General features: G+C 43.8%; 1 protein-coding gene across 6 annotated transcripts in view; it reads right to left on the reverse strand.

The window, feature by feature from the left end:
- The window catches only part of KALRN (kalirin RhoGEF kinase), a 759,663-nt gene that overhangs the window by 391,494 nt on the left and 343,880 nt on the right, over positions 1–24,289 (reverse strand). For all 6 annotated transcript variants that reach the window (XM_059727473.1, XM_059727469.1, XM_059727471.1 and 3 more), the window contains exons 6-7: positions 20,504–20,626; positions 9,670–9,861 (exon numbers count right to left, since the gene is read on the reverse strand). In XM_059727473.1, coding sequence (XP_059583456.1) covers positions 9,670–9,861; positions 20,504–20,626 — 315 coding nt within the window. The remainder of the gene's footprint in view (positions 1–9,669; positions 9,862–20,503; positions 20,627–24,289) is intronic.

Below are 24,289 nucleotides of genomic sequence, written 5' to 3' on the forward strand. Positions count from 1 at the left end.
GAGGAGTGCCTTGGATAACTATGCTGTGGACTATGCCAAACAAATAATAGAGTGTCTACCCCAGGAACTTACTAGAGGGCAGAAGATGGACCAGTTTATGACATGAAGCATGATTCCTATATATTTTTTTTTCTTTTTTTAAGGAAGAAGGTTCTGTTTCTCTTAGTTTAATAGCAAATAGCACCTTCCAAACAGCTGCAGAAAGATCAATACCAAAAGCCTTTAAGAACTGGACCGTATGAATTTAACAAATATGGGAGGTACAACCCATTTCCACGATCACCATGAAAATCATAGTGCTCAGCGCATTTCAGTGTCAGAGCACCTCGGTCATCTCTGCTGTAGGTTTTTCCCTCAATAGCTCAGCACAGTCATTCACTTGGCTGTAACGCCTCTCCTGAACAACAGAGAACTCCCATTACAATCAAGGCTAACATTCATCTTGGTGCTTAGTAGATATGCTATAGCAGTTTTTAATCCCAGGCGGGCTCAGGGGGAATTGGTAATGGGATACTGAGGCTTTAACCTCTGGGTCACCCGTCTGAATCTGGCCCAGGTTAGCAGTGATCAGACATTATTCCTATCTGGCAGCTGCTGAGCAGCCTGTGTGAAATGAGCTGCTGGTTTCAGTCCAGTTCCTAGTGGGCAGATGTCTTTATTTCAATAAAAAAAAATCCACCCCTGCAAGTGGTATGAATTAGCACCTTTGTTGGCAATCTCAGCAGAGAGGCAGGCACAGAATAGGCCCAGAGGGCGAAACATCCGTTCAATCCTACAGATCTCTAAATCAGGGTATCGGCAGAACATGTGGGGAAGCCCACATGACTGCTGCGTGCTCTGTAAAAGACTTGCCTCTTCAGGGCTCCTGTTGCTTTTACTAAATGGAAACCGATCCACTGATCTACCTCCCAACAAGCACACATTGTGTACTCAGGCCCCTAACTACCAAACACACCTTGTTACTCCTTGTTAATATTTCTTCTCTCTTCCTCTCCAGTTGAACTCACCCTCCCTACGTAAGGATCTTTAAAGCCATTTAGAAAAAGAACAGCTAATTATACAACAGATGCAGTGCGCTGTAGGATGAATGGGTAATGGCTGCCAAGCCACCCCCGTGATCACAGCATTATCCCGTCCTGAAGTGCTCACCTGTGGCTTGTTAGCACAGTATTGCTTAAAGAATAAAACACTCTGGGGTAAAAAAAACAACAAATCTTGTCCCAGTCTTGCCCAGCCATCAATGCAGCACTTTTGTTATCAGGGTAAAGACTGCTGTATAGCCAGGGTCTGAAAGTGTTTACATTATAAAGCCTTCTTTTTAGCGCACAAGGAGTTCATTGATATGAGCTTCCGGTGCCCGTGCCTGCAAGGTACCAGTCTGAGTGGAAAGAGGGGTTTGGATGCCAGGACTCATGACCACCATAGTGTCACTCTGTGCTACCAATCTGCAGCACCAACCTTGACAAAGCTCACAGACCCTGCTTCATGAAGCCTAAGCAAGCAGCTTGAATGCAAGGTGGGATTTGCCTTTCGATCTGAATGGCAGGGCCTGGGGCTGAAGTGACGGCCCGCTAACCTGTTGGTTAAAACAGCAAGCAGAATTCTTCTGGTAGCCAAAAAAACTGCATAGTCTTTGTTTCAGTGGCTTCTTTCCTGGCTTATACTGAAATTATTCCCCTTTTAGGCTCCCTGGCACAAACCCTGCGGGCCAGAGCCCCCATCTATCTAAGCACTGCCACACAGTTTCCCCCCATAGTGAGGGAGGCCTTTTACTAATCATGGGTTCCTCAGTGAGTGTCCACTTCTGTCTTGGATGATCCTGCTCTAGCAATCCTTGTCTCTCATGAGAGCATTGTAAGGGTACTTTAATGCCTGCAGAGATCAGAGGAATTGCAAGATATTTCAGTGCATGGGGCAGAGATGCAAGGGGCGTGGGAATTATGTCGATCACTGGCGAGGTGGAGGGGAAGTGGGGGCGGGGGGGACTGGTATCGTACCTGCCCTTACTCTCTGCACCCAGGCAGCAACTGCTACATGTCCTGCTGCAGCGGCGTGAGCTTGGCTGTTGCAGCTGAAGGAGATGCTCGCTGCACATTGGTGCAGCAGCCTGGCTGGCATGGACTCCACAGGGTTGATTCTGGTGCCTGATGCACTGCGCTCCCCCTCCCAAATATGCTTCTGGGCAGTGGGCACAGGGTTGTGAATCCCACAGCAGAGCCTGTGGAGGGGAGCAGCCTACTTGGCTTACTGACCCCCCTCCCCTACAGATACACTGTGGGGCACGGGGCTGTGCTTGCCCAGCTACCTGCAGCCAGGCTGCACAGGGCTGCCCTGCCATGGAAAAGACTCCTGGGGGAGAGAGGGCCATAACAATGCCCTCTCAAAGTCAGTGCTAGGGGCTTGTGCCTCCATCACCCAGCCCTAGTTATGCTACTGGTGGAGGCTGTGGAGAGTGCTGTGTAATAGCATGCACAGAGCCAATGTATCGCCTCTCTTGAGGTGGCCCCAGCAATGTTAACAATCTTCTTTTTTAGATTATGTGATAGAGGACTTTGTTGAATGGTGCTAAAAGTCATGCGTTTGAGCCCCTGACAGATTGTCATTAGCTATAGGTCCTTGGCTTCTAATCCGGGAATATGAGATGCTAGATACCAAGTCATTATAGAAAGCATTGCCAAAACATTCAGGTTTGAATCTGAATGTCTGGTCATGCAATGAGACCCCTGCACAGGTCAGCAGCAGGGCTTGCACCCTACGGCTTCACAGCAGTGATCTCTTTCACTTGAACTCTGCAAGTAACTTCATTACTCCTACTAGCAGTAGTAGGCTGTTATCCTTTAGCGGCCCCGGCACCACACCGGCTCATGTAAAACACTTTGATGGTCTTACTTTAACACTTCAGAACGGGGCGAGGGCAGCAGCAAGGAGGAAAGGTTTTCACTCAATTAACTTCGGCAACGTATGTGTTCACATTAGGGAGCAATTCATTTTGGTATTCTGAAAAATGTCAGCTGCATTAAGGTTTACTACTGCACACTACTCTATGTGGCCACAAATATTTTTTTATGAAATGCACAAGTATTTTCATGCTAAATACATAAATCAGAGAAAACCAGAGAAACAGGACTTAGAAAGGACAACAGGAGGTCAACCACTCCATCCCTCTGCCCTGAAGTAAGATCAAGAATACCCAAGCCATTGCTGACAAAAATATTTACACAGTAAAAATATGGCCTGTTGGGTTAAAAACATGCATTTAAAATGTAAATAACTAATTAATGTATAGGCTGGAATGGCATCTCTCTACTCTGTGACTGTCTACTGGGGGCACAATACCATTTAAATTAATTGCTTAAATACCTACTTATCCCATAGACTGGAACAGCTCCTGTTGGGAACATAAAAAGCTGCTTAAATATGATTTGAAATGATAGATTTGGAATGCTTCTCTCTGATAATCATATGCATTTTATAAGTTTCCAGGAAGGACTGCAAAAAAAAAAAAAAAAAGAAAGAAAAATCTCTTTCCAAAGAGACAAACTTGTATCTGAAAAGCCTACACTTTTCTGACTTGACCCATATGGCAGCTTTAAAGTTCTGGTCCAGATTTAGGACTGGTCCTAAGATCTGTATACATTCAGGGAGCAAATCTTGTAGGAGGCAGCTAAGAAAAGACATCAACAAGAAAACATTATTTGGGCTCTGGCAGACTGAGTTTAGTCATGAGATTGGGATCTGACAAACTACCTCAGATCTCAAAAATTGAGTTACTGTCAGACATGCATGGCAGGATGCATGATTTTCAAGATAAAGGATAAACTTGGTCAGATCCCAATCTCCCCAGTGCCAGGATCCTAGTGTTCCTAGGCATTTAAAAGTCACATGTGCAACCCAGCTGAAGGCATGCCTTTTCAAGGTCCAGGAGCATGGGGAGTCTGGACAATTAAAAAGCACCCCTACACCTGGGTGCATGAATGCTAGGGGTGGACAGCTGGAATGGGGGACTCCCAGATCCTCAGCTGCCCACACCACAGACAACTAGAGATCAGGGACCTCCATGTCACACATTCAAATGGAAACATAATGCAAACCAGCCACAAAGACATGTTAAATGCCATTTCTATTGCGTGATAAATTTAGTTGACTGTTTGGTGTATTGTGATTTATTATGTGATATAAATGTAACACCTAGCAGGGGCCTTGCTCAGGTCCAGCTCAGATATTTTCCCTAGTACACTCCATCCCTTGTGGGGGGGCTCTTGGCTACTATTTGGATGCTGCTCCTTGTGTGCTTCCTACTCCCTGTACCTGTCTCTGGATCCCTCTTTTCCCTGCCTACTCCAAGCACTACCTGCCCCTGCCTGTGCACCCCATCTCACGGTTCAGTGCAGACGTATGGATTGGGGAAGATCGACCAGTTTCATGGGAGAGGCCGGTCCCTTCCTCCAGCAATCAAATGAGGGGACTTTGGATGCGTTTAAAATGGCACAGATTAGTATAGGTCTTAGCAGAGACCTTCTGGCAGTAGAAATTGTGCATGGTTGTGTGTATGGTGGTGCAAAACAAACGTGCCACTGGATTTGCAGCAGAACAGCAAAGACATCTACTGAATGCATGTAACACCCTGTACTTTAAAAGGACACTTCTGCACATGTGACTTTTTGAGTGCATTTCCAAGGGTAGAACTTGACCCAAAGTGAATTGAGCAGGTCTCTTAGCTGACTAAGGGAGTTCAGTTGCTTTATCAGACAAGTTTTTCTAAGTGCACACCTTATAAAATACGTCTAGAAACCGCTGTCAAGACAAAGGAGTCACCCAGTACTTTCATGTCCCTCCTTAACAGTCATGGGGTGAGAACCTCTTCTGAGTTGAACCAGCACAGCTCTGCTGAAGTGAAAGAGGAGTAAGGTACCGTTCTTGCACCCTCCTGCAACATGCAGTATTATCTGCACTGCTTCACTTGGTGCTCCCCAGAAGCACTGCTGTCGAGCACACCCAACTCCACATGCTCTGGTCCCAGAAATGAGGTGGGGTAGCCAACCAGTGGGTGCCCCATGCCACTGCTCCCAATCCTGTTCTCAAGGGCAATGAGGCTCAGGAAAGGCACCTTCATAGGAGCCTGAGTAGGATGCATTTGAGAGCAGTTTTCCCTAGTAGCACTGTGAAAACAATGTGGATATAGCCAAAAGGACTCTTTTTTTGCCCTCCTGCTACAACATTTAGTGGCTTCAACCATACTCAAAAATGCAATCATTCTCCAAAAAGTTCTTCTCTTGCTGGTTTTACCCACCCTGGCATAAGGGGAATTACTTCTGACATATACTGCCATGAGAGATCAGGCTTGTAAGCATGACAATTAGGAGAGATTAAGAAAACACGGTTGTACAGCCCCCAAACTCAAACCCTGACCTGAGCAAGATGTGTGGGCCCAGTGCTAAATACATCAGCTTTTGATCAAAAACACAAACTCTAGCGAGTTTGGCCAGGCTTCAAGTCTACAAGATTTTTTCAGCCCTCTTCTTTGTTTAGAGGTTGTTTTATGTGGTCTTTCTGGTATTTATGAACCTTTGTTTTAAAAAAAATTAGCCCAAAACATGCTTTGATCCTAGAGTTCCTTCGGCCAAATTCAAGTCAATATGCCACAGGTGTCCGCTGTAAGAACCGGAAAAACAAATGCGATTGAGGCACGTGAAGACAGATGTGAAGTTTAGTTTAGTTCCCAGAAGGACGAACTCAGCCTTTCATCCTCCCGAACAAGACAAATTGAGCTCTTGGGCAGTCTGCTGTGTGTGGGTCTTCAGGATGAGACCTTGAAAAATCCAAGGTGCTTCTTGCTGTGCTTGGATAGTACAGACAACATGTTGAATAAAACCGGGGTTTGTTCCAGCGTCTCAAACTACTGTCCCTTCTCATGATCAATATGTGAGATACTATTAAACACGCTATTTTACGGCATCTCAGAAGTGAGTTGGTAGACAGGATTGAACAAAAAGTAGTGACTTGTTGCACTAGAGCTTGGAGAACAATCCATGCACCGGCCTGACTTCAAACTACTAGTAGCTCACTCTTTGTAGGACACCACAGAGGTCAAATGACTAAATTATCAGTGTGCACAAGTCCTTGGTTTATCCTACCAGAGCTACTGAAGCAAGCCAAATATTTCAGTCCTAGCTAGATGGAGTTGTGAGTAGGACATGCTGACTCCCACATCATATTTTCCAGCATTTTGAGTTTACTGGCTTCACATCAATGCTCCCCTCCCACTGAACTGCCTCTTCTTCCAAGTCAGGAACAACAACTTTTCAGTATTAACAAAAATCTCTCATTTGCTCAGTGCAGAGAAACTCTGGTCACTGTCAGGCAGCACAAACTTTTGTTCCCTTTAAAGAGTTGCCAAGAGAGGGCTGTATTTTTAGTCCCTTTCTTGCAATCAAAAAAACAGAAAAAAAAAAAGAGAAGAGTAGTTGAAAGTGATGTTAATGGACCTGTTTTCTAAGAGAAGATTGAGGCAAAATATCCATTCTGATGATGTTCAAAGGCTGGAGTGACAAAAAATATACCTCTAACTGACAGACAGTTCAATACAGCTTTCTTGTTTTATTGCCTTTCATGTTATAAAATATCTTAGCAACACCTCTCAAGCTGCAAACAAGTCCCAACACCTTTGAAAAATAAGAGGTCACTTGTAAAAAAGAAATCTAGAAAACTATTTTTAATAATAAAACTTTAAATCCATCTCATTTGGATTCGGCGCTCTAAATAGGTCTTTTTTCCATCTTTCCACAGGGATGTATTGCTGATGGAAGATTAACAGCTCTGAAGCCTGGTGCCTGCATTTTACAGTGCAGAGGGTATTTGAAACACAGTGAGATTAAAGTGGGATAATGCGTACAACATTTCTCACGTAGCTATGCATTTTGCTCAGTATGGTGGTGGTGCTGGAACCACTGGGCATGCTCGCATATGTAAATGGCCACTAGGATACACTCAGGGCCAATCTAAGTAGGAAACCCAAAATAAGGAGAAATCTGCCATAATTCTATGGGCAGTAAGCAATACAAAAGATCCTGCTTGCTGTTTGGGCCGGACTTTTCCCCTAACCTTAGCTGTAGCAAAGGCTCTGACTAACACGTTCTTCTTTTCTTCTCTGAGATGGACTTGTTGATTAGCAACCCAAATCTTAAAAGAAGCATAATCATGTACCTACACCAGCAACTCAACAACCTTTTCATGAGCAAAACCAACTCATTGATCTCAAAAGCCCAAATCACAGTGCTGATTCTATAAGTGAGTCTGAAGAGATGAAGCCTCAGGGATCCCATCAATTTAGGCACGAGGGTTCACCAGCATGGATGCACTTGCAAGGTATATATTAAAACAGAGGGCCTACTGCAGGGTGGATTTGGCTGTTAGTCTTCCAGCAGGAAGTCAGAGATCACCAAGGCTAAGTACAGACATGCAAAAAGCCCAAGGCTGAAAAACTTCTCCACTGTTCAAGTCACCAAGGCCTGGAATAGACTCCCCCCAAAGGTGGTGCAAGCACCTACTTTGGACACTTTCAAGAAACATTTGGATGCCTATCTTGCTGGAGTCCTTTGACCCTAGCTGACTTTCTGCCTCTTGGGCAGAGGGCTGGACCCAATGATCTTATGAGGTCCCTTCCTGCCCTAATGTCTATGAAATCTATTAATTTAATCTTCACAGGTTAGTCTAAGCTGCGTAGATTGAACCCATAAACAAGTGAACAGACATTCACTTTTGATTCTGGAAATGTAGCCACGTGCCTGCAGTGGTCCAGGGGGTGTTGGAGTTTACAGGGGAGGTGCAAAGCATTTTCGGATACTGGGGGATTGTGAGTTAACGTGAATCTGGAGGGGATCTGGGACAGAAGTTCACTAAACAGTTTTAACCTACATCAGTGAAGTCTGATACTACTTCCAGCCTGGTTTATCTTAAACCGATTTCAGCCATTTTGGAAGCAGTTTATATGCACTGAACTTCTGTTGTGTTACAGATTTGAACCAGTTTCCCATCACTTATACCAGTTTATGTGTAATTTCTGTCCCTAGCCCAAGAAAAGTCTCCCTCCCCTATTGCTCATTGCCTAAATCAGTGGGCAATGGTTAACAGAAGCTGGATGCCCATAAACCTAGTTAGTCCTTCTTTCTCTATACCCTATATCAGGGCTCCAAAGGCTGAAAACCTTTGAGAAGGGTTTTAAACTTCTCTGTAATACCTTGCAATGCATATGACATAGCTTGTTCTGTGTTTTGGTATGCTTCATCCTTTATTTTATTGATTTATGAATAGCAGGCCTCACTATATTTATTTAGTAAGGAGTCATTCATTTATGAAGGACCCTAGTTAGACTAACTTCCAAAGATGCTGAATTCAGGGTTAATAAGTTCCTAGGGAAGTTGTGGGGCAATGAACCAACACCAATAACCATGTCCAAGATAACCTCAGAGTTGAATCCTAGTTATGTTTTTCCAAAAGGAAAAATAAAAATATAAAAAGAAACCCCTAGCTAGAAAGACATCACAGCAAAAGACAGCCAAATCCAAAAATAACTGTCAAAGACAATGAGTGCATGTTATGTTCTACAGAAGGAGTACTCTTGGCACAAGGAGATAAAAATGGACAAAAATTAGTAGCTACAAATTACAGACTGCTAAATACATAAGTCTAAAAATGACCTGTTCCCTTATGTAAAAGAGTCATACATCCTACAGGAGAAGAGAAAGTCATATGGCCTGCCTGGCCATGTTCCAGGTTTGCATCAGATGGCCTAGAGGGTAGCTTCCAGCCATTCAAAGCAAAATTCATGGTGGAAACGTGCATCCCATTGGGTTCAACGTGAACTACTGCATGAAAGGAAGGTATATAACAAGACTTAAGAGAAAACCTCAAACAGTGCTTGCTACCTGAAGAAGAATGTGATCAACCAGTGATCAAAGCCAGGTCATAATGTGCAGAGTGGATTTGAGACTAAAACAAGCAGAGGAATCAGCCATGGACAGACTTCAAGCCTAGTGAAGAAACTGTCAAACACCCCTGTGTTATTTCCTAGAAAAATAAAAGACAGAACTCATACCCAAGGAAGAAGAAATCTCTACTCACCGATACAATACCCACCTCTACAGTTCTCTGTGCCTGAGACTAAATGCAATTAGAAATAGTGGGATGCTACTGCAAGATTAAATAATAAAGGAAAATAGTGGGACTAAATCCTTGAGACTTCCATTCCACTGCACGTTCCTGAAGTATAGACCTATGTTCTGCACGCCACCTTTTCATTATCGTCCCTACTTTTCCAGCGCACAACACTCCTGAGTACATCCACAGTACAGATACTGTCCAGGAGGCAGTGATGCAGCACAGAAAGCAAGGCAGTGTTTTACTCCACCAGTGTGATTCATCTATGACAGGGAAGAAACACCTCTGGGGAAAGGGGGATTCATTCTCCAAGGTTACTCAGTCCTAGGTTTTCCCTTTTAGATTACCAAGGGCATCAATTGTGTGTCATCTGTGGTGGTATTTATGATTTGTCCACTAGGAGCTGAACTGAGCCTCTTAATCTCATTGCCAAGCCTCCCCAGATACTCATTTCATTTTCATGGTTACCTAGCTGGTTTGTAGATAATTTTCCAGCTCATTAAAGTAACTCACCTGCTCGGCCTTCTGGTGAAATACAGCAGACATGGCGAGGATGGTGCTGCGCTCATCCAGGGCTGCAGCGAAGCTCTTCCATTCTTGATCCAGCTGGGTGGAGATTTGTTTAATTTGCTGGGAAGCATAATGGCCTGCCTCGGAGAGCCTGGATGCCACTGACATGATGCGATTGATGTTGACATAGGCGTTCTGAAGAATAAAAAGAATACATGAATAAATAGAAGGGAGAGATGGGGCCATTTTGCATCTGCATTACAAATTCCCACCACCCTCAGCTGCAATAACATCGAGGAGTTGGGTGAGAACAATCGACCACCCTTTTAAATATGCATGAGTTGCAGATACACTACATTTCATTCTAAAAATAAGTTGCAAAGGATCTTTTAGCACCTGTTCTCCATGATCTATACCACCATCTCTATTTTATTTAGGTATTTTGGAAAAAATCAGCCACCATATTCTAACTCTCTACTGCCTAATTATGTTCTTTTCATTGCCCTTTCCTTTATTTTCTTCTTGGTATTGCAGTTATATCCATTCATATGTCCTAGTGCTATTTATAAAGGCATAAATATTTGCATTTAATATGAAGAAGGCTATGAAATTCTGTTGAAGAGACCAACTTCATCAAGAGATGGGCTAATGTACTTCCTTATGGAAATGTTGTATAAAATTTCAGAAGATTTGTAAAAAAAACCCCGGAAATATACAAGATTTCATAGAATTTGTTATATAAATTATATTTTTGAATTAAACACTGACTCTTCCATAATTTTTCTAAAACTATCCTATAGTAGAGACACTGTTTGATATTACAATCTGAACTGAGACGGGAGTTCAAAACACCTCTAAACAAAATTTCAATTCATTGTATAGGAATTTTCCATGAGATTTTCAATCGTTTTGCTATCAAATGGAATTGCAAGCTGTCAAAACCCGCATTATAACCCAATATTTCATGGCAAGACAAATCTCATGATACACAACCATCACGGCAATAGCATGCACAGATGCGCTATCAAAGTGCTCGTGTCTGACAGCAACTGTGCTGTGGCTCTCAAACTTTATTATCATTTTATAAATCATTTTATCCTGCTGCCTCTGTTCCTCTGTAGATGGTGTGGTAGTCACAGCAATTATAGGTGCTTTATCAGTGCTCAATATACTCCTGCTGTCTTGTTGTGGAGAGGTGGGCTCCCACGACTAACTCTGCCTGCAAGCGCGTTAGGAAATCCAGCCAGACCTGTACAGTCTCCACAAATCACAGGATGGATATCCGGTGTCTAGCAACTCTGCACCTGATAGGAACACAATTTGCAGTCCTGAGTTGGAAATTCATAACTGACTGTTTCAAGGGTTTAGTATGTGAGCCAAAAAAATAGTATGAGCTCATGTGTTCATAGACATGACTGTTATTTTTCAATAGTACTACACCAATAAAGTATTTGCTGGCTCCATCTTAGCGTGGTAAATATGATTTGCTATATTTGAATGACGACAGCTGTGTAGCTCAGTTGCTAGGGTGACTAGCTACAAATGAGGAAGACCGGGGTTTGATCCCAGGTGAAAGCAGCAGGTTTCCATCCATCATTTTCACTTCCAGCACAGCTCTAAGCCCATCCCGCAGCCTATCTGATGGGCACCAGGTGTCTGCAGTGTGTACTGATCACATTGACTCCTTCTTGTGTCGAGGTTAAAGAAACAGTAGAGCTCTGCCTCCGCTGCCCCAAAGCCCCTGTAAATGGGACAGCTTTACCTTTACAGCCTAAATGCAGGGCGTGCACAGACACTGGACAAAACAATTACAAAATAATCTGCACCCACTTTTGTTGTGTAGAAATATAGAGTCCTAACTGCGCTCAGTATCAGCCCTACTTTGCCCCCCTCTTTTTCTTCATCCAGTAATTTTGGCTTGATGTTTCATTTGGCACGAAAATTGTCCGATTTGTTCTAATGACAAAGAGAAAGTCTTCTTTAAAATTGGAAAGATGGATGAACGGAAGGAACCATTTAAAAGGATCAAGAATCAGAATTGTAACTCTTTTCGGATGTGTCTCTAGGTCTAACCCATAATCTGTAAACACTAGAAACAGTAACGTTTAACGGTAAGAAGATTTGTAAATATTCAAGGATTTCCCCCAGAAAGTCCACGTGCCTGTAAGGACCAAGCCCAGAGTCAGCCAAGATGAGTTTGAAATTTTTCGTAGGTTGGCTATCAGCTGGTATAAAGCAACACACCACTGCTTCGGTTCGCAGAGCGGTGCCAATTGCACCAGCTGACTTCATTTCCTTTGAAAGACTAGAAGTGGCCATATAGCAGTTTGGGTTTCATGTGAAGAATGGTTCATTTTTACAATGGTTTTATATTTGTTCCCTGAACAATGATCTCAGCCCTTGCAATGTAAAAGGCTTGATCCAACAGAAGGAAAACAAACTGGGATTATTATTATTTTTGATTCCTGGTGCCTACAGTATATAAACATTTTAAATAGCAGAGGGGGGAAAGGTAAGATTAATTGAGAGCGAGCAGATGTTCTTAGATTCTGGTTTTCAAGTTAGGTGTGATTTATGTGTATTTTGTATCTGCTGACATAGAGGAAGATTTTCATGAGCTCACCTGGAAGAGTACCAACATGCTCTAAAGCTAGCTAGGTATCCTTTACTGCTCTTCCAAGCAAAAGGGTGCATGGGTGGACTTCTGAAGTCACTGCCCAGATGCGTGCTCTGCAGTGGAGCAGAGCATTTTCAGAGAGGAGATTCACCCGTGGGATTCAGACACTCCCCACCAGCTTGGATGGGGAATCAGACCAATACAACCTGAGCATCTTGAGGGTATGCTGCAAATCTTCCCTCTTTGATAATGCCTTCTTGCTCTAACTGGAATTATGCTAATTAAAAGGGAATAAACATATAGGAAAGGGAGATTAGCAAAAGACAACAGGAAACCTCTGGGGGCTTTCTCCATGCCAATCTGTGTCCCTGGGAGACAGGTTAGATGGCATGTGCATACATACTGCAGGGAAGCAGAAATAACAGCGTGGCAGGTTCGCTAAGGCTGAAATGTGGCTGTTGAAGAAATTCTCAAGAAAAAAAAAAACAAGACAAAACAAAAAGCCCCTCAAAGTCTTCCTCGGAGATTTACAAAAGCATTTGTGAAAGGCACCCTACCGTTTGATATGCCCCAGCGGAGAGCACTTCAACAGCAAAGTATTCTCAAAAGGGCCCCAACACCCATCAGACCACAAGCAAAGCAAATTGCATGCCTTTTGATGCAGGATCCTACGGGACGGCATTTTAGCTCAGCCTCGCACAGAATTCAGCCCATTTAATGATAAATGGTAGGAATTTCCAAAAGATGCCATTAGTCTTTACCAGATAATTGTAATGCATTTCAAATGTATTGCGACTCCCTCAGGACAACATGCATCTCCGTCTAATTTCAGATAATTAACTCCTTGGCAACAGGAAGGCTGATTATTCTACCACCGAACACAGCCCTGCTTGCATGTGTTTCTCAGCAACGACTCACTCTTGCATGGGGTTAACAAATACAGGCGTGAAACAGCCACGGCGGAGCAGATATGAATAACTTCAATCAGCGCAAACAGCATGTGTGCCAAGCTATCCACATGTAAAACTAAAATCAATATGATTTGGGCCCATTTAGCTAGGATCTTGTGGTTTACACCAACAGATTAACTAGATTAACGGGATTACGATCTCTAGGGTGGAGCGAAATCTTTCTGTTTTAGTGAACCATATTATTATATTGGTATAAATATAATACGATTGCAATAATGGCTAGTATAATTCTATAGATCGAACAGAAACAAACACTGGGCCTGATTCCCTGGAAAAAATATCTACACAGTTGCTTTTTGAAAGAAACACACTGAGCTACAATTTACTATCTGAAATGTATGGCTTCTCCTCTCTAAGCCCCTTTCCACCCAGTCCCCTGTAGAAGGAAGTAGAAGTGTAATAAAAATAAGCAGCATTACAAAGATTTTTTTTGTTCAGAGGGATGCTTGCCAATGCCAGGCATGCAATGTCTGGGGAAGCGTATTAGAAAGGATGTGGCCTGAGAAAGGACTCAGAGTGCATTGTTCAAATGAAGACAGAAAATTATTTTAACTATTGTTATTCATTTGTTAGGTCCCTCACAAAAGTACACGTTTAAAGACTAAGGCCCTGTTCCTACTATCACAGAAATCCAGGACTTCTTTTTAAAAGCCTTTACCTGCATTCTCCTCCTCCAGATCCTCCCTCTAAACCCCTATTTAAATGTCCTGCCTATAGGGCATTGACCAATTTCAGTCCATGCTCAGGATTTTATTACTCATACACTTCCTAAGGAACCGGTTATTGGGATCGATATGTTGCATGATATAATTCTGCTGAATTATTTCCAGCCCTCATGGTTGCAAACCAAAGCTGAAAGACTTGATCTGAACGCGCTGTAGAGGTTCAGAAAACAGAAGGTAAGTCAAGAGGAGTCAAAATCTATTATGATGGGTGTGTTGTTTTTTTTCTAAGTCTCATGATTTTCTAGCCAACCTCATTCTCAGCGCCTGACTCATGTTTTATGAATGCCTGGCATTGCCAATACAGCGACTGGTGAGAGGCAGCGAGGAGGACTGTCAAATAGGGAAGTAAACGTTTATGAAAAGAAAATGAAAGTCTGTGATCTCAAGCTAACGGGGTCACAATGTCATACCGAGGGCAGCTAACCGGTTTTAAGGCAGGGCAACAATCTGCCTTATTTTTGCCAGAACGGGTTCCACTGAACACTGAGCCGGGTGAAAAAAAAAACAACAATGGGTTAGGAAACACTGAGATAATGCAAAAAAAGGAAATGAAGATTTATATGTGTTCATTGTGATTGCTTCCCACACCCTTCCCGCCTTTACCGGTGTATTACACCAGATCCTGCAAACACTTTCTGTAAATGAACTCAATGAGATTACTGACGTGCATACAAGTAATTCACGTGCCTAAATGTTGGCAGCATCAGGCCCTTTTTAGATTATAACCTCTCCAAGGCAGAAACCCCGTCTTCCTCTGATCTTGCACCTCACCTTCCACAGTGGGGCACCAATCGTAGCCGCAGCCTCTTAGTAGTCCCAGGATATAAATATTACCTAATAATAGTTACATCAAATCCCTGCATAAATTTGGTAGGCATTATCAGGCAATCTCCAGCAGAAATCAGTGACAACTGCAAATGAAGTACGACATCACCATAAAAATGAGACGGTCAGGAGGGAGGGCGTTTTTACACCAGCACTTTGGTGGGTTCTGTTTCCTAACTTTACTGAGTGATACTTTTCTTTAAAAGATGCCTACGCATGGGCGGTACATGAATTCAATCAGGCTGTGCATCTGAGTGGGACTCCCTAGGAAAAGTGTATATACAAAAAAAGGACTCTTGCTGTCATAAATTAATTAGTTACGATATAGGAACGTTTTAACCAACTTTTTCCTTGTCATCAGCAAGAATATCCTTTTTCCTTGTTTTCTTTGGCAAAATAACATTTCATTTAAAATGAGAACTGGACTTATGCCACAATGATCAGGTAATATAGATCAGAGCCAAATCCAGACCTACACCTACATTTTCCAGGGATCAAAATGTTTAGAAGTTGAATTTGTGTGTGGTCCACAAATGGTGGTAATGATGTCTCATCACTACATTCAGAGTCACATCCTAATTTCCGTATGTTCCAAGTAGTTCAAATAAAGTGATTTATTTTGCACCTGTAACTGTCTAAAATGTTAATGAAAGTTATTTGGTGTTATGGGGCCTTTTCTCTCCAAAGAGACACAGAGCGTATGTCTACACTTTCATTAATCCACTGTAATTACAGCTCATTAAGTTTAGTACCTGTAAGGACAGATATTAACTTAATGTACAAAAATTGGTGCTACTGCACATTAGCGCAGATGAGTGGTTTTTTAGGTGATGTTAATGTGCATTATTAATGTGCATTAAACTAAATCTACTGCACTTTAGAACTGGTTTTGCCTGGCGTGCTAAGGCGCAGCAGAATTAGTCGTCTGTTCATTGTCTCGTGTAGATGCACCCACTGACAGTCATCTTGCTATCAAGTATTTGAAAGTTTCCATACAGGGCTCGAGCATGCTTGGGGATATCTTACTGCAGACCAGACCCACGGTATTGAGGATTCTGCACAGAAAAAAAGTCATCATCATTTCTATAATTTTTCTTTCTGCCTTTCCATAGACTGACTCAGGTTCAACCAACACCAGAACGCTGCTCACTGAACACTACAAAGCTGCATGGCAGCACAGACACCATTTTAATACAGACGTGCAGTTCCCATAGACCACCAGTCTCAATGTGTCACGTTCTGTTTCCTTTTTATGAAATCTCCTTATATCAAGATGGAGCATCATGTGCTGGGGATCTCTCTGTTGACTGCGCTTCCGTAATAAGGACAAGGGCAGCAGCTCTGTTTCTGAATGTTGGATAAATGTAATTTCCAAACCATTTTCAAAGCTGGTACCAAACTGACAGCCTCTCCCCTGACCCCTCCCACAAATTATAAACTAAAATATTAGCCACAGCCCTTCTTCTGTCCTATGCATTGTTGCTGTCCTATTTGCGCCATATAACCGTGTGTCCCATGGCTCTTTCCAAGCCAGCCCTCAAAGACATCCTCCTTGAAAGGCTTGCAACCCTGGGACAGAAGCATACTTGACAAAGGCACTTGATACAGCCACCTCGCCATCAGCCTCCTCCATGCAAGTTTGATGGTAAGACGGACTGGCATGAGCTTTCTAATACTGCTGGTCTGTGTCAATGAAGCCTTTATTTAGTTAACATACGGACTCCCTTGAATTCAGAGCTGTCTCCTGGAATCTTTCTACAGCTTCTTTCCGATTTAGCCAAGATTTCTCGTTGATTTTCCATCATGGCTTTATACCTAACCATCACTTTAAGGACTGTCGTGGGTGGGACCTTGGGTGTCAGACCTTATGGCGAGCTAGGTAAACATTCTCTATGAATGTTCATAACGTCATACATTAAAAAGCAGCTGGGAGATCACTTCAGAAGGATCTTTAAAAAAAAAAACGTAAAATTACCTTACATTACAGGTAAGGCTATCATTTTGTCAGTCACTGAAATCCTGGAAACCACGCAACACTAATCAGGGGTGGGCAAAATGCGGCCTGCAGGCCAGATGCAGCCCGCCAGGTCATTCTATCCGGCCTGTGGGGTCCCTAAAAATTTTTGAAAATTAATATTTATCTGCCCCTGGCTGCCTGTCATGCGGCTCTTGATCGCTTACCAAAACTCAGTAAGTGGTCCTCCACCCAAAATAACTGCCCGCCCCGACTAAGATTCTCATGATGCCCCATGAGGCAGAGGGAAGTAAACGCAGCATCGAAGTAGATATAGCTCAGCCAGAGAAATTGGTCTCTAGAAAAGACAGAGACACAAGTCCTCCAAACTACAACCCCCACAAGGCTGTATGCGCTAGTACAGAACTGCACATGGGGAGGGTAGTGGATAGCTGTTGGAAGCATGCTGCAAGCACAGGTCATAACTTTGTCAGGAATATTGCTCCCCTCCCACACACACGCTTCTGCAGGGACATGTATTAATGATTACCGTTACAAAACGCTAGCCTTAATTATGGGTATTTACTGCATACAATGGAAGAACTGTTTGCATAAAAACAAAATTATGCCATGGGCTCTCCCATCAGCGGGGTCCTGGGTCTACAATTCACTGATAAGACGGGTGCGTAAGGAAAACACAGAACACAGTATAAAGAGTTTTTGGCACATCAGATAGCATTTTCCTCCTTTAATTCTGGTTTAGTTGTGTTACAGTAAAAGGAAGGTAATTTGAGAGTTGCTGTTATCCTGCAGGGACAGGACTATCTGGCTCACTTACATATGCAGCGTATAACAGTGTACTTGTGCTGTGTGCATTTTGGCATGCTAATCAATGTATAACTAAGTGCAATCTCCTGCAATGCTTTTACATTTAAAGTCATAAGATGCCTGGGTTTTATGCTTCAGGGAGTTTACAGTGCCCTGGAGATCCATTTGCAAAGGGGGCCTTGATGTAGAGAGGGAAGCAGCCTCCTGGACTGCATCACCAATACTGACACAGGAGTTTCTCTGGGGAGTCTGGGATTCATGTGCGGGAAAGGATGTGCTGGGGATAGAGCGGGGTAGGAGGCTCCTCATCCCCCATCACCATCATTCTCGACCAAGACCCTCCAGAAAAGCTGATCGAGAATGAAATTTCAGCCTCTTCCAAGCAGGGGAAACTCATTTTGAAGCCAGCAGGGCAGGGCAGAAGAAAACTTAGCAGCTTGACTTCAGCTGAGCATACCAAGGTCAAGAACCAGCCCAGAGGCTGAGGGTCACAGCTAGGAGGGTCCAACCTCAGTAGGTCCCCCAAGATCCACATAGATGCCTATCCGGGGGATGTGTCCCCTCCCTGAAAGGGCTATGAGGAGAGAGGACCGCACGTTTCCTCCCAACCCTTGGGTCCCCTTCCACAAAGCTTCCAGGGTGAGAAATGAGATGACACCAAGTTAAGCTCCACTCTACTTCAATCAACTGGCAACTCTGCTTGTAGCATGGCAGATCAAGCATTTTCCAACTTACTTTCAATCTCGATCCAAATTATCTTGAATGGGTTGATCTTCAGAGCGTCATTTAAGAGCTCCTTTATTTGATAGGGCTGTGGGAAGAGCTACAGGCCCGGGATGAGTGGTACATTAAGGGGCAGTAACTGGAAGGTTGGTACATTTTTCTGCTGTATTCTCCGAGGTGATATGTTGTTATTGCAGATCCAGTGACAGCCAGGATGCCAAGAGCGTGTGTTTGAACATTTGCTTAAAATAAATACATAAATAAGATTTATAGAGCACCTCCCATCAGCCACAGCTCTGCAGCACTCATGCACACGCAGCATGACAGTTTAGTAAAGAAAATCTAGCCAACTGAAACAGTAGAGGGAACTAAGGTCAGCAGAGTATAATTACCTGAGCTGGAATATGGCTAGGACACTAAGGTTAACACTTGTAAATCCTACAAGAAGTGCCATGTGGTCTTTAATGACCTCCTGTGGTTTTGTATTTCATCAGTAAGACAGCACCTCTGGCAGCAAAGAGCCTGGTAGCAGCGCACCGGGCCACTGCTTCTGCCCCATGCTGGAAGTCCTACAAGTCCCATGGAGGTCTCACACCCAGTGTTGGTGTGGCTTCACCTGCTTAGTTTTAGAGAGAGCTGCAAGTATTACAACAAGATGTGCTACGGCTGAAGGGCTTGCTAGACTTGGGGCTTGACACAGAATCATACAAAGTTAGGGTTAGAAGGGACTCAGAAAGTCACATCTTATTCAACCCTCTGCCCAAAGCAGGACCAGCCCCAGCTAGATCATCTCAGCCAAGGCTTGAGACAATCGCTCCTTCTTCTGTCATCACTGAAAGCAGCCCAGCTCCAACCTCTTTCAAACCCCGCTTCAGGTAGTTGAAGGCTCCTATTTAATACCCTCTCAGGCTCCTCTTCTCTAGACTAATTAAGCCCAGTTCCCTCAGTCTTTCCTCCGAAGTCATGTCCCCCAGGCCTCTCACCATTTTTGTTGCCCTCAACTAGACTCTCTTCAATTTGTCCACATCCTTTCTGTAGTGGGGGGGCCCCAAACTGAACACAGGACTCCAGATGTGGCCTGACCAGTGCTGAATCGAGGGGAATAATTGCTTCCGCAGACCTACTGGCAACACTTCTACCAATGGTGCCTAGTATGCTGTTAGCCTTCTTGGCAACAAGGGCACACTGCTGGCTCATATTCAGTTTATTGTCCACTGCAACCCCCAGATCCTTTACTGCAGAGGTGGTGCCCAGCCAGTCACCCCCAGCCTGTCCTGGTGCATGGTTGTTCTGTCTTAACTGCAGGACTTTGCACTTGTCCTTGCAGAACCTCATAAGATGCTTTTTGGCCCAATCCTCCAATTTGTCTAGGTTACTCTGAATCCTAGCCCTACCCTCCATATCTACTACTCCCCCCTAGCTTGGTGTCATCTGCAGATACTGTTCAAAGAAAAGGATGTGATCCTTAATATCTTATGCAATTTTGATGGGTGTGTGCGTGCACTATTCCAAATGAGCATAATGATCCAAATATCCATAGTTTGCCCCATCTTCTGGGCTGAAAGAAATGCAGTCTCCAGATATGAAGGCTGAACACCAAAGGTGAAGAAAGCAAAGACAGCAAAGCATTTACAGAACAGATGAGAGAGCAAAGCACTTACAAATGGATGATGATGACTTGTTTTTTTGCACCCCAGATAAGTCTGAATTGCACCCAAAGGGTTTGATGAGGGCGGGGGGAAGAAAGAAAAGACACAATCCAATGCTGGCCATGGAACTGAGAGTTTGATTAGATTCCCCTGCTTGGGATTTTGAGGCGTACCGTGTGGAAGAAGAGAAACATACATTATTAAAGTGCTGAGCTACAAGTTCTACTGAGCCTCATTAATTGCATGTCAGGGAAATGCCAAAACCTTAAAAATATTGTATTTGTCTTCCAAAATGTAAACAGTGCCATAGAACTGGCCTGGTTTTAAATCACGGAAATAGTCGTATATCAGCAGCTGGGTGGACAAAGCAACACGCTGTCCTTCCGCGAATAAAATCCTGCTGCCACACGCCCGCCCTGACCTTCTTTAGCTCTTCACGTCTCATGGGTCCGTCGTTCCCTTTTAACTGGAAGAAGACTTGCAAGCCTCCCCCTCCCACACGTGCTCCCACAGGATCCATATTTACGGCACGTCTCTGAACTCACCATGGAATTCATAGCAAAGTGATTATGCTGTGTCTGTAAGTCGAGGGCGTGTTGGTAGCTCACTCCGATCTCCGTATGACTCTGCAGGAACAACTCCTTGTTGTGGCTGATCCAGTCGAACATCTGTAAGACAAAGACAGACAGACAGAGTCAGGGAGGAAAAGAGTAGGGACAAGTGCAAAGCACAAGCAGACATAGTCCTGACCCAGATTTATACAAATGAGCAAAAGCAGATTCAGCAGCACCATAAAAAGAAGTCCCTCATCTACAAAAAGTGTAGTCAAACAATGGCAATATTGAATTTTTTTTACCCTATTCTACTATAACAGAATAATAGGTCTGAGAACACATGTTGTAAGCCTGTTTCTTTGTAAATGGATCCCATGACGCTTGCTGTGCTGTATTTGGATTTCTGCATGTAGGGAGTCTGCAGCTGGAGGGCCTAAATGAGAGACTGCTCCACTGACTGACAAAGGAGTGGTTCAAAACCTGACCAGAAGCAGGAATGGACCAAACCCATTACTGATTTAGTTTATGCCTTATTCTCTTTATGCCTTATTCTCTTTAATGGTTTATGAGCAAGGTTTCCAGATCTTGTATCCAAAATCCAAACCAATGGTTTACACTGATTTTTCCTAGTGCTTTTCTTCTCCAAATCTCCCCCCCCCCAAAATACAACACCCCCCATGAGTCTTACTTCCAAATATTAATATGTAGTGAAGCACACATACATAGTGCATTTACTTCTGTGATCAACATCCCTGTCAGCTACTTCTTGCTCCAAGCCCATTTCCAAGCAAGGCAGCTCAGCTCACATGTTGGAAATAGCTCTAATAAAACCGACGTTCAGAATTTTGCTATTCTGTGGGACATTAAAGCCAAGGAGCTCATTTATTAACAAAATCTCACAAGTTAGCTAGAAGGTAGGAAAAGATTTATAATATTCATTATGCAATGAGTAGGATGAGGAAGAAAGTAGTTCAGCTGACCAACATTACAGAGATTTTCTTTGGAAGGCAAAGAGAAAAAAATGAAATGCTTCAATGGCAAATCCTGAGCCTTCATAAATACATATTCATGGCACGGCGTATGGTACCTCTGTTTATAAGTAAGGAAACTAAAGTATATAAAAATGAAATTATTGGCCTAAGGCTTAAAACATACAAAGTAAACTAATATTGCACGGAGCAGAGCCACCCAGAGACACCCACCCGAGCTCCAAAAAGGTACAGACACAGACTCCCAGAAAAGTAGGGCTGACAGGGACTTCAGGGGGTCATCCAGCTCAACCCCCTGCCCAAGCCAGGGTCATCCTTATCCAAACCATCCCATACAAGTGCTTCTCTAACTTATTCCTAAACCAACAATGAACTTGGTTAAAAACACCAAGAACACCCTAACCTGCCACAGGCAAAGCAAGGGGACAAAGACTCTCAGGATCCTGCAACTACAAGTATTGTTGAAATACACTCAAAAGATACAAGGAAGAGGGTCATACTCTCACTGCAGAGGAAGGCAAAACCCCCCAGAGTCCATATACATGTACATATACATGTACTAAGCGTGTATGCCCAGGAGTAGTAGAGCCACATTACCGCAGGCTGCTTCTTCTCAGGAAGAGCACTGTGCTTTTGAAGGGCAGGACTCTTTTGATCCTCAAGGTAGCTTGACCATCTCTGTACAGCACTGCTTTGTGTTGCATATGTAGACACGCAGCCCTAAATCCTATTTCACCTTCACACGCTGACGTGGCACTCACATAATTGGATTCCTGCCATTTTTGCCATTTATGCCCAGGTGGAAGTCTGTCTGAACCTATGGTGGAATGGGATCGCCCCAGTAGTTTATATCTGCCAGAGCACCGAGACGAGCCCTCCCACCTTTTAGCCCAATAGCCAGCTTGTTAAGACACTTTCCTAGGGAGTGAGAGACCTGAGTCTATACTCCCATCTCCTCCAGAAGGAGTTCGACCCTCAGTGCCCTACTTCCCAGTAAAGGGCTCTACCCACCAGGCCATGGGCTAGGCATCACTGAGAGCACCCTCCAGCCCTCCCCTTGGCCTGGCCCACCGAGCAGCCAGGAGGGGAGCAACCACGGGAAGTGTGGCTCAGTGGAAGGGAGGTGGCTGTGGGGTCAGGCCCTACCCCAGCCTCCGATGAGGCAAAAACCATCCTACTGCGCACATCCACGTTATCCAATGAATACTGAGTATATGGTACAGCTAAATCAGCACGGGAGAGGCCAGAACCCAGACCCCCGGCATCCATCTCCCTGAACCTCCCTCCCACTTCCCGTGGCCTGTAGTTAGAGCACTTTACTGGAGAACAAGAGATACAAACACAAACCCTCTCTGGCTAAGAGGGGCCTAAAACCTTGATCTCTCACACCCCAGCAAGCGTCCCATGCAGTTGGCTACTGGCCTAAAGGTTGCACCCTACCCTACCCTGGCATCAAGCATCTACTAGTCATGTGCTTTCTTACCTGATGCTACACATGTGCTAGGGGATTATATTCCACCTAGGAGCCTACACACGCTCAGAAAAGAAGCACAGAGTGAGTGCGGCTGTGAAAGTGTGAACACAATCCAAGTGGTGAATAAGCTCCACAAATGGCTGGGACATGTCTCTGAAAGCGTCGTATTGCCATGTGAAGGTGAAATAGGATTCAGCCCTTGGTCACAGAGCCCTGCAGTTACGGCCAGGATCCATAATTCAATAAATATCAGAATCCACGTGTCATTCTGTGCTAGATTACGGCAGCAAATCGTGTGCTGTAACATTAGCCAACACTTCCTCCCATGTCAAGCACTGCTTACCAAACCAGATGGTTTTGGCATTATTTTTACTAACAAAAAGAGGCCTCTGTTGTTTTTATTTCTTTAACTGAATAAATGCTTATAAAAAAAAAAAAAAAGGATGCCCTTATTCTTCGTTTCAGCCTGGCTTTACTTAGCTGAATTATAAATTGTGGGTGTGGACAGATGAACAAATGAAGTGAAAGGGACAGATTTACTGCACTTCAGATCTGTTGTGACTCTTTCATGTGTCTGTTCCTATCTCACAGTAAGTAGACGCTAAACCATAGTATTTGAGCAGTTGCTTCACTAAATGTTAAATTGCCTGGGTTTAGCTTTGTTTAGCTATTACATTACACTCCCCTTCAAGCCCTCCATTACCCTCTTTCTTCTTGTTCGACACATGACGTATGATATGTAGGCTGTGAGGTCTTTGAGCTTGTCCGTGCTAGTTCAGTGGTGGGTCTTTTGGAGAAGGCTGAACATACCATACCCACCGGGCTTTGGAGTCCTGCCCCTTAATTAGCACTCCTGATCTCTATCATAATAAATAAAGATGGCCCACTCCACTGGCAAGGGAGAATCAAGTCTACCATTGGATGGTGCTGAAAAGATAATGTTCAAAGTGGGAAGAAAGCAAATGGAGCAACTTGGATACACTAACCCTGCTCAAGAGATCAATGCAAAGTTTGGTTATGCCATCAGTGTGCCTTCAAATCAATACTGTATTGTTCTTTAGTATCAGATTGATGGAATAAGAAAATGTTTAACCGGTGGCAGCTTAAGGAGCGAAAGAGCCCAGTGTTCATGTATTATACGTTACTATTGTTTCCCAAGGTCAGTTTTCCTCTCCCCATGCACGTTGGTCTCAGTGGTGCTGGCTATAACATGAGCATTTAAGTAGAGAACATGTCCTGCTTGTCGCCTCTGACTGCCCTTCAGCAAAGTCAGGATTTCACTCTGAGGGCTTGTTTTGACATTAGGGTGCACTT

The sequence above is a fragment of the Alligator mississippiensis genome, chromosome 4 (assembly GCF_030867095.1).
Source record: "Alligator mississippiensis isolate rAllMis1 chromosome 4, rAllMis1, whole genome shotgun sequence".
NCBI classification, from domain to species: Eukaryota; Metazoa; Chordata; order Crocodylia; family Alligatoridae; genus Alligator; species Alligator mississippiensis.